Below are 10931 nucleotides of genomic sequence, written 5' to 3'. Positions count from 1 at the left end.
CAAAATTCAGATTGATCACTATTTAGCAAGGGGAAGAAAGGCGGGACTCCTCTCAAACCTGCAAAACAACCCAGGTGAAGGCACCCAGCATAATGAGTAACACGTCCGGTTAGAATTTTTAAAATAAAAGCGTGACTCTTGAAAAAAAACTTCTCTCTGCATCTTCTCATAAACATTGAATTTGGATTTAACACACAAGAACAAAACACTTTACATCACTTAATGACGAATAATATTCTTCCTGATGTGAACTAACTCGATCCTAAGGGTGAATAGACTCAGTTGACAGCCGTTTTGCGATACATTGTCGTGACCACGAGATAAGGTGAGTATTCACACCAGCTTCATGTCATGTAGCCTATGCTATATTAACCAAGAACATATCATGTTTTTGCAACAGTATTTCGATTTGAAAAAGTAATACACATGAAATGACATTTTAGTAAGTATAACAGTATCGTACAGTAGCAATGCAATCATGTAACAAAACGGAATAAGTTATTTCCAAATGTAACTCAATGGAAACATTTCCTCTAGGGACTGAAACAGAAGTTGTTGTAATTCCACGGTTTGACCACTACGAAAATGGGCTTTGGAGCCTGGCGCTCTTCCTGGGGGCTTGGCAAACTTACATTGGGAAATATAAAAACACATAACTATTTTATAAAAGAAGGAATGTCAGCGAATATTTTTGATGAAGTAAATTCAACCCTCATTACGAACACTATAACTTTTTCAAATAATTAGGTCCTAAAAGTTGAGCAGAGCCAGGCCGAGGGAGGCGGGGTTTAAGGAAAGTGCTAGTGCGCATGCTTTGTGGGCCCACACCATGGGGCCCACATGTGCGGAAGATCACCGGATGTTCCGGTTTCTTTTCCACATCCTCCCTAGCTGTCGAGCCATTTTGGCTTCATGCGCCATTCAACAACTTTCATAAAATTGAACGGAGCCCGCCTCCAAACCCTGCTTCGAGTACTCTTCATACATCTGTGGACATAGGTAATGTTAGCATTCATAACTTTATTGATTCATATTTCAGTTATGTTATGCTTTGTCAAAATGTTATAGCTGTCCAGCCTGTGTGCATTGAACGCGGATAATCACTGCTCTTCATGCTGTAGAGTAGACTACTCTGGACCTGTAATAATACCTAAAAGTTTGTTGGCCAATTGTACGTTTTACTTTTTCATTACTTTTGCTGTGAAACAGTGCCTTACTAATCCGAAGATATAACCGTATTAAAGATGTTAACACTTACTTAGCATTAAACTGGAACTCTGATTCACATTTTAAATGAATGAATGTCTCTAAAGCGACAGTAACTTTAAGCTTCTTTGTAATGATAATGCACTCCCCTACAAAATCACCTCATATTCCATATCTCATTTAGGCCATCACAATTCTTTTTATTGCAATATCAGTTTTTCCCAATATTGTGCTGTCCTTCTGTGTACATTCCAAACGCTCATGTTTAAAGCTACACATGTTACACTATACACCAAATAAGATGTCCAAATGACATTAGACAGTTTATTATATACGGCCTTTAAGGAATGCTTACCTAATTTATGCTTCATGATGATTTGATGCATGACATATTGGAGGATATAATGAATTCCTAATTTTCACCACCAAAACTTAAGTCTGTATTACTATGTGATTACGTCGCAATCAATTCATCACGTTTTGTTAGTTGCCTGTAGGCATACAAATTAAGGTACAACCACAGTGAATTGTAATCTCATCAGTTCCTTCCATTTGTTCAATAACAATAGTTGAATCAAGTTTTTGTCACTTACGGAATTTTAATCCACAGTTTATTCATAAATGCATCAATAATTGACAAAACATTTCTGGATTGTCTGGTACATTAAAGTTGATTTTAAGATCGATCTATTCGATCAGCCTCTCCGATATAAAATATTAGCTTCATATTTCAATGACAATAAAGGATTTCTTGAATGATTTACAATTTAGTGGGTGATGCATAAGTTGTTTTTATTGTATTTGTGATATTAAAAGCATGGTAGAGATAGTGCATTTTAAAGTCATCTGTACACCTCTTTGTCTTTACAGCAAGAAGTTCACAACAGTTGAAAATGCCCTCTTGTGTTGCCTTCAACTGCAAGAAGCGAACAGCTGAGAAAGGAGCCACGGTTTCTCTTTTCCGGTATGTTCAAATATTTGTTTATTTATAGATTTGCACAATATGTATGTAGGCTAATGCTAGAAAGCTGAATACAATACTAGCTACAACTATTAATATTTTACATTTAGTAATGTGTTATTAGATTAGAATATAGTTACATTATTTATCCTGATTTGGGAAATGGTTTGGTCACTGCAGCATGTAAACATCACATGGTCATAGGATCACATCCATGTGTGTTATGGATAATTAAGGAAACTCTTTTAAAACAGTTTTATTTCATTAACTTTACTATTCAAATGCGTCCGCTTCTTTTAAGAAAGGAGAAGGTTGAAAGAAAAACGTTGACATAGTAAAACCAAATTGTGTTGTTTTTTGTGTATAATAACACATTATCATTATACTGCTTAGCGTTATGTTTCACTGTGCGGGGTAGTCCAACAGACAGACCCTGTGGCACACTTAAATCCATGGGTGAGCATTTCATTTGCGCCGGCGAGCCCAACGTAAAAGAAATGACGCAGACACATCAGTTTATGGATCTTGCTGATGAATTAAAAGCACATTTCCCAAACTGAACGTCATGTGCGTCTGGAATTTCACTAATGTGAAAACAACATAGTTCAAGTTTATTCGCAATTTTCTGGGGTATTGCCAATATGCTGTCCTGGTTTCGGCGCAGAAAAGCGATATATTAGAAACAACATAAACATGGAGGCTACCCGGACCTCTGTAGGGGGCTCTATTTTGATGCTTTTTTATGCATTCAGTCTAGTCGTTAGCATGCATAGAACATGTCTGAATCATAGAAAAATTAAAATATGTAACATTACCTCAAACACGCATGTTTTTTTTTTTAAAGATGAAATGTGAATTGCGATGTAAAATATTTATGCTCTGTCATATCTCCTCTTCTGCCTGTGTCGCTCATGGGTTGACCAAAATATTCACAAAGTTAGTTCTTCACATCAGCTTACATTTAAATTACTGTACGTTCGTGCCCACACTTTCTTTTAATATACATCCATGGCCTAGTACACATTGACAATAATAACGCTGATTTCGTCTGGGAGGGCCAACATTTTGGTTGGTTACACCAGAGGCCTGTACTACGAAGCAGGGTTTGCGGTTAGCGAGGTAACTTCAGGGTTAACTCTGAGTTTTCGGTCCTACGACGCTGGTTCACTTCTTACCGGGGTAGATCTCCATGGTAACTTATGCTGAACACCAAACCTGCTCTGGAGCAGGTTATGTTCCAAATAAGAGATCAACTCAGTGAAAGCACTGCCTGCTGACCAATCAGAGCTCTGTGTGCAGAGTTTAAAGCTATCAAGTCATATTACAGGATAAAGGAAATACAGTTTAAACTGCCGTATGCAGGAAAGACGCCGACGTGTCGCACTTATCATTCACATCACATCATAATATATAATATATTTCCTTATCTGTGTCTGCTTCTCGAGCCGTATCTGGCCGTGCAACACTTACATTATTACTTACCAGCTGTTCTGTATTCACCTTGCAGCTGCAGCTATGTGGCTTTTATCCTCGTTTATCTGTTTAAGTCATGGATGTTTAAAGTTTAACTTCTTCGTATTTGTCTAACATGATAGTTTACTTTTCATTCATCGTATCCTGACGCTGCGCTGTCAGTACGCTTGTCCCTGTTTGTGATTGGTCAAATGTTGCTAACCCCGCCCCTTTCACGTGAACGTGCTCTCAGCCGGACAGAGAAACCCTGGGTTGACTTACCGAGTTGATAACCAGCGTCGTAGGACCGCTTAGCGAGATCTCGTTTGTTAGGGTTAGTTAAGCCAGATAACTCAAACATATCCAGGGTCTGTTGAACTGGCTTCGTAGTACAGGGCACTGGTCTGAAAGTACGTTGTGTTACTGAAAGTAAGTCAATATTGAGCTTTGGTTTCCTTGGGTAACAGCGGTGTCCTGCGTGAAAGTGTATCTATTAGATGTGATTATGTTGGCAGCCCTTTACGCCCAAATCTGACGCAATAGAACTCTGTGTACTGTCATACTTTGACTCGCTGTACAAGATGCCATATTTGACAAGTTGGGGTAATGATATGACACATGAAAAAACCACTGAAAAAACTGAACCATTGACTTTAATTAATATTTGGACAATGGATTTCCCATAACTGTATTAGGTTAGTTGAAAGCAATAATATTTAGTTTAAATAACAAATATAGGGTTCAACTTAATATTATTGCTTTTAACTAACCTAATACAGTTATGTGAAATATGTTGACATAATATATTTAATTAAAGTCAACATTTCAGTTTTTTCAGTGTAACCAGAAACTGAAGTTAAACAATACATTGGGATGTTCACACAACTTAACCAATTACACAATTATTTCACAGATTTCCTCACCATGATAAGGCAAGGATGCTTAGCTGGGTCCACAACATAAACCGCAAGAATTGGATGCCGTCCCCAGACTCACGCTTATGCGCTCTACACTTCACAGAGGAATGTTTTCACCCTTCCTGTGGGAGAAGCCTGCTGAACTCAAATGCTGTCCCAACTATTTTTGCCTACCCCGGTGTCAATACATCATTCAAGAAACCTGCAGTTAGTCACACATCATCCAAAACACAAGCGGTAAGTATGCACACAGAGATAACTGACACTGTCAACTTTGATCACCCGTACTGCTGCAAGCCTGTGAGTAGTCCTACCCCCCCTGGCGAAGTCGCACCATCTACAGACGTAACCAATGTTGTGGAACCAATGAACTGCAGCACCACTGTGACCACAAATCAGAACAGTGTTAGTGTCACAGAAGTATCAGATGGTCATGGGTCCACAGCCCCTCTTCAAAACGTGACAGTAGAAGAACAAACGCCATTTGGGAATATCCTTTCGGAAACTGCTAAATCTCCAGATGCACAAATAACAATTCGAAAATTACAAATGAAAGTTCATAACATGGGAAGGAAGTTGGTCATCAGCCGCAAACGTCTGAAAGTTGAAAAACAGAAGAGCAGACGATTAAATACGAGGATTTCTTCTTGTTCTGCCGTGATCCAAGAGCTAAACCAGAAACTTGGACAAATGAAAGAAGAGGCGTTGGTAATGGCTAAAAACAATTCCAAAAGCAATCCCAAAAGTAAGCCTAAAAGCAAGCCTAAAGGCAATCCTCAAAGTGATCTTCAAAGCGAACCTCGAAGCAAGCCCAAAAGCAAGCCTAAAAGCGATCCTCAAAGCAAGCCAAAAAGCAAGCCTAAAAGCGATCCTAAAAGCAAGGTACCATGAAACAACTTAGATTGATATATCTTTTTGGTAGGCCTTTATTTTAGGCTGTGAAATATATAAAATGGCTCCTTTCCCCGTCCATAGCAGTACATCACTTAGCTTCCTGCTGGTACTCCTTTCTGTGTCTCCAAACTATGGGCTTGCCAACCACCATCTACTGTATGTAATACACCGTCTATAAATAAATACCGTAAACAAATCCAAGCTATTCACTTAACCCGGCAACAAAACAAAACCAGGATCAGAAAAATTAACTAAATCAAAATGTGATGTGTCCAAGGATGTTCCCTGTGCCTTTGCCCTGCTTGTTAGCCTGGTTGCTACTAGCTGCAACTGAACCAACTTTAGGGAAAGGTTGGTTGTGAACTAAAAACAACAAAAGTCAATCTGTCAATCTTTTTAAAAAAACTTCATAAATTCGACCTCTGCCTAATCCTATTGGTCAACATTTGTCCTTTTTGGCTCCTCAGATTATCTTAACGGTCTCACATACTTTGAACCGGTGTAACAGATTACATTTCACCCCAAAGTCTAGTTTGTACGGTTCAGATGTAAAAAACTAATGTACCAAAAAATGAAAGTGGACAGCTATTTAACACAAGTAGCAGTCTGCGAGTACAGTTGTATTGACATTGTTTCCAAACTAAAACTACAGTAGGCATGATGTGGTCGACCTCTTTGTATAGGCTTGGGATTTTGCATTGGCACGCTTTAGCCTCTACTTCCTAGCCTGAAATGGAGGCAAAACTGTTTTCGCATTTGTGTGTTCTTTGTGTTGCTGTGTCATTATTTCTTAGATAAAGAGGGCCATATCAAGTGCTAACTAGAACTGTCCTTAAGGTTGAAGGTAAGGACGGGACATCGGACCTTGTGGTATGCATACCTAGACAGGATCCATTCCACAAGGTGCAGAAGACTTTAACATGGTGGTGCAAAAAAGTAGTTGGTGATCTCATGCCTAGGAACGACTAAGTAAAGGGATAACTTGAGTGCAAAAACGACTTTGATTCCACCACAGACTGACCAGATCCTGAACTTTCAACCACAAACAAGATAAAGTTTGTTACTGAACATCAGGACGCGTAATAAACACATTTGTTAGGGTACTGCTAATCTGGCCATGCACATTTGCCATTAATAGAAATGTCTGACTTAATGTTAGTCAACAACAACTTCAATTCACTCAATGATTCTGAATACAGCTTCATCTCATTATTCCTATTTGGCTGGTATGATTTGGGTGATGAGTTCATCTAAACTAACCAAGGTTGTTATTTTGTTTGTCATCACTTGCCTCCTTTCCCAGAAAGAAGCAGTTGATTGTATAGTGTTAATAGTTCATCTATGTCATTGATATTCAAGTGTCAATCACTCCATTCTACATAGGGTACTGAGGGGCACATTTGGTAGAATAAAGAGTGTAATTCACAAAGCACTCGTAAAGAACGAAATATTTATGGCTTTACTGTTCTGCCAAGCAAATCATTTTGTTGACGCTACTCTGCTGTCTGCGCATATTTTATTCGTTATATGCCGACATTTGCTGCAAAATATAACACAGCTCCATTATAGAATTGATGACGTAGAAATAGAAATTGCTTTACATCTTTAGACATTCAAGACTCATTGTTAGAATCATTCTGTTTGCACAACATTCTGACCCAACCTCTGTATTCAACATTTTGGAATAACAGTTGTTCTGACATCTCCAAAATGTATGTTACTTCTCCATCATCCATTTGTGAATGCGTTTGATGATAAGCTGTATCTGATTTAGTCCAAGTCCATATCCAAGGTGTTGTGTAATTATATAGTGAGTACGTAAGATCCACAAAGATTTGCCAAAATTCTGAATACGTGATGATGCTTGCTTTACTGCAGTACAGTTACAAATGAGTTCCTGGTAGTACAAGTGGGGCTCGAGCCGAACATCATCCTGTTGTAGATAGAAATTCACAAACCTCGTGAACAACAAATCTTTGTTGAAATTGGCAGAAGACTTAGTTAACCTTAGCTGTTTGCAGCAAGTGGGGTGTGGCGCCATAGAGTTGCTCTATGGTCATTTCATGCTCTATTCAGTAAAATGAAAATTGGGCAAAGATCAGTTATAACATTATCATGGTGAGTTCAAATGTGGTCTTATACAAATATTTTGTTTACAGTTTTAATGAGTGAAATTCACCAGCTTAATGCTTCAACCACACACTACTGACACAGCATAGGAAAACACATTAAAGCCGGTACATACTTTCCGCATCTGCTGCAGTCACATACGTGCACGTGGTTCCACTTCGTAGTACAATTGAGGGTTTGCGTCCGCAGGGCATTCAGGCATATTGCTTTGTTTTGCCAGAGTTCAACGCCTTTTGGATCACTTTGAATGCCTTTTAAGACTAATTATGTTCATGTTGATTGCAGCCTTAACACAACGTTTCTTTAATACAATCACTCCGTTGGTTCACTTCTTCTACTTAGCAAACAAGCTAGACTGGAGTGTGGAACAAAACAGGAGCATAAGCTGTTTTACGCGTAAAGTACGCTCAGTCACACAGTCTTGCTGCAATCGGACGGTCCAGTGCACAAGCCGAATGACCTATTTGGTCACAAGGACCTTAGCATACCCTCAAAGACACGCAGACACGAAAAGTATGAATTGGCCTTTACTATAGCCAAATGAGTAATAACTTGTTAGGCTCATTTGATGTAACCAGTGGTAAAGCAAAATCAGCAAGCTAGCTTACTAGCACTTATTAGCTTTTACAAAGGTTAGAGAAAATGAGCTTGATTGTACGTTTGTATTACTCCAATGACAACATAAAACAGTTCAATATAAATTGTATTCCCGTTTGATTTGATATACTAGTTGCACTAACTGTATTAATAGGGCATTGGGGATCTTCTTTAGTGCTACAGGAGTCATGCTTAAAACCTGGAAATGTGTTATCATTAGCTCTCACTCATCTTAAAGTCAATGGCATTGTTGAATTTGTAAAGATTGGTGGATGTTTGGTTATGTTGCTCATATTTCTAACTTCAACTATACAACTCAAAAACATATTTTGGTAGCAACTGATATTTATGACCACTTCCCCCTGTTTATGGCCACTTTCTCAACGAAGGACCCAAAGAAAACCGTACTTTCTCTGGAAAATCAAATGTACAGCATTTGTCATGCTGAGCTTCCATGTTTGATAAATGGAATGTTTTGGTTCGACATATTGATTTTATATCAAGAATGAAACTAATGCTGAGGTTTGTTCGGCTGCAATGTATATCTACATAAATACCTTTTTTGTTATAATAAGGATATTATCATCTATTCTTTATGAATGTTTGATTCATTTTTGGTTCAGGTTTTGTTCAGTGGTTTATATCAAGTTTGGTACTGTTCTGCAGCTGAGCCCTACTTTCAAATATGTAAGAGAATACAAAATGTGAAGTAAGCGATATAAACTGTAATTCTATGAAAGTAAAAAAAAAAAAAAAAAATCAAAGTTTTACAGATGGGAGTGGGCAGCAGTTCACAACAGTGACACCATACCCCTGGACAGGTGTCTAAAATAACTTTAAGCAACCCACAGATGGCTCTCTTCCTCCTCTGCTCGTCCTGCTTGTGCTGCATGTCCTCTTCTGCCTCTGGTTGCTCAGGGCGACACAAAGGGATTTTGGTTTCCCGGACTGCTTCACCACTGAGCCACCTGGAAGGACGCCTCCAGCTCTGATACACGCTGTAGGTCTGCAACAAGAAACTCCTGAAACATGGAGACTTTGAGAAAAGATACTCCTCATCCAACGAGGCCTGGAAAAGCTGCCACAACAACCCCTACCTGAGCCTAAAGATTGATCCAGCACCGTGCTGAGAGAGACATGGAGAATATCTCTTTGAGCCCCATGGGAGCTGTCGAGGTCCCTGAGAGAGCCTGCTGCCACTCCCGCCAGCGAAACTCCTCTGTCTCTCACAACCGTTCTGTTTTCACCATTTGATGTCAGATGCTAGACATTTTCCAAACTTACAAAAGTGTTGACTAACACGTTTCAGACCAACATGTCCAACTTGAAAAATTCACAATTAATATTTGAATTTCTTTACATTTCTTTGGTGCTTTTTTAACTCAACTGCAGAACAGTGCATTGGCCAATTCATTTGACCAAACAATGATATCAGTCAATTATTTCACCTGTTTACACAATCTGAGCTTTCATTCATCTTCCATTAGTTCATCATTTTCGTTCTGTTTTGACATTGAGTTGTGAAGTTAGAAGTGGAATAAACCGTTTCATATATAAAGAACCCCTATTCTGTGATTTGTATTATGCTTTAGGGTCAATGTAGTGTGCAACGACAGTTTTATGGTAACATCATTTGACAGATTTGCTCATTTCATAGTACATAGGTGGCAATTAGCATGTCACATTACAATCGGGCCTAATTTGATTCACTGCAGTGAAACTGCTCACTGTCATGTGAACTGCACTAACATTTTCTGTGCATTGTAACATCTATTTTCCACTTATGTGTTCCTTGTTCCATATCAGCGAAGTGTAGCAGTTTCTTCCGCTGACCAAACCTCTCGTCAGAGGTGGGAAAAGTACTCAGATCTTGTAACCAGAGAATAGGAATACTCTGTTACAAGTAAAAGTACTGCCATCAAAATATACTTAAAGTACCAAAAGTAGAAGTAGTCATTGTGCAGATTGGTCCATTTCAGAATAATATATATGATATGTTTTATAATTAAGTGTTATCAAAGCTGGTAAAGGTGCAGCTAGTTTGAATGACTTTGTATACTGCAGGGTAGCTTGTGAATTTACTCCAGTTGGAACTAAAGTCTGATTTAAGACTTGATTATATTTCACATCATTCATCCAGATCTGCAAAGTAACTAAAGGTTAGTGGAGTGGAGTAAAAGTACACGATTTACCTCTGAATTGTACTGAGGTAGAAGTACAAAATAGCAACAAATTGAAATACTCAAGTAAAGTACAAGTACTTCAAAAATTGTACTTAAGTAAATCTACTTAGTTACTTTACACCACTGCTTCTCGTCCACTAGTCTTGCAAGCATTACAAGCAGACTAACTTGTTTTTTGAGTGTCCCAGAGCAATAGCCTAAATACAATGTCAAAGCAAAACTGGAGTGCTTTGTGTTAACACTGTACTGTTTAAAAGATTCAATATTCAAGGCTTTATTGTCATGTGCACATTAGCTAAAGTGTAGATATGGCAATGAAAAACTGAAGTCACAGGCCCCTCCAACCGTGCAACATGAATATATAAAGGACATAAATAAAACAGATAAAATAGTGCAAGAGAATGTTTTGAGATGTGCAAAAATGTAAATAAAAAAGAAATAGTGCAAGAAGAGTACAAGTACATGGAATGATATATAGATAAATAATTAGCAAGATGCAAACAGATGAATGTGTATGGATGTTCTTTAAAGGGTTCAGGTGTTTAGCAGTCTTATGGCCTGCGGAATAAAACTGTCCCTGAGTCTGGTGGT

General features: G+C 38.4%; 1 protein-coding gene across 2 annotated transcripts; it reads left to right on the top strand.

The window, feature by feature from the left end:
- Positions 1-136: 136 nt before the first annotated feature.
- On the top strand, positions 137-9715 carry LOC117473087 (THAP domain-containing protein 8-like). Of its 2 annotated transcripts, none has more exons than XM_034118569.1 (3): positions 137-325; positions 2077-2170; positions 4533-9715. In XM_034118569.1, exons 2-3 carry the CDS (start codon positions 2100-2102, stop codon positions 5425-5427), a joined length of 966 nt encoding a protein of 321 aa, XP_033974460.1. In that variant the 5' UTR covers positions 137-325; positions 2077-2099; the 3' UTR covers positions 5428-9715. The 2 variants fall into 2 exon arrangements, with proteins under 2 accessions (XP_033974460.1, XP_033974459.1); XM_034118568.1 differs by lacking the exon at positions 137-325 and adding an exon at positions 773-999.
- Positions 9716-10931: the final 1216 nt, after the last annotated feature.

Source organism: Trematomus bernacchii, unplaced genomic scaffold, assembly GCF_902827165.1.
Source record: "Trematomus bernacchii unplaced genomic scaffold, fTreBer1.1, whole genome shotgun sequence".
Lineage (NCBI taxonomy): Eukaryota > Metazoa > Chordata > Actinopteri > Perciformes > Nototheniidae > Trematomus > Trematomus bernacchii.
This window is presented reverse-complemented; position numbering and strand designations above follow the sequence as displayed.

Bases quoted from the DNA above. Each gene is read 5' to 3' on its own strand.
- LOC117473087 (XM_034118568.1), top strand. From the start codon at position 810: ATGCTTTGTGGGCCCACACCATGGGGCCCACATGTGCGGAAGATCACC. The intron at 1,000-2,076 runs GTAATGTTAGCA...TTGTCTTTACAG, and splicing joins TCATACATCTGTGGACATAG to CAAGAAGTTCACAACAGTTG. The intron at 2,171-4,532 runs GTATGTTCAAAT...ATTATTTCACAG, and splicing joins GCCACGGTTTCTCTTTTCCG to ATTTCCTCACCATGATAAGG.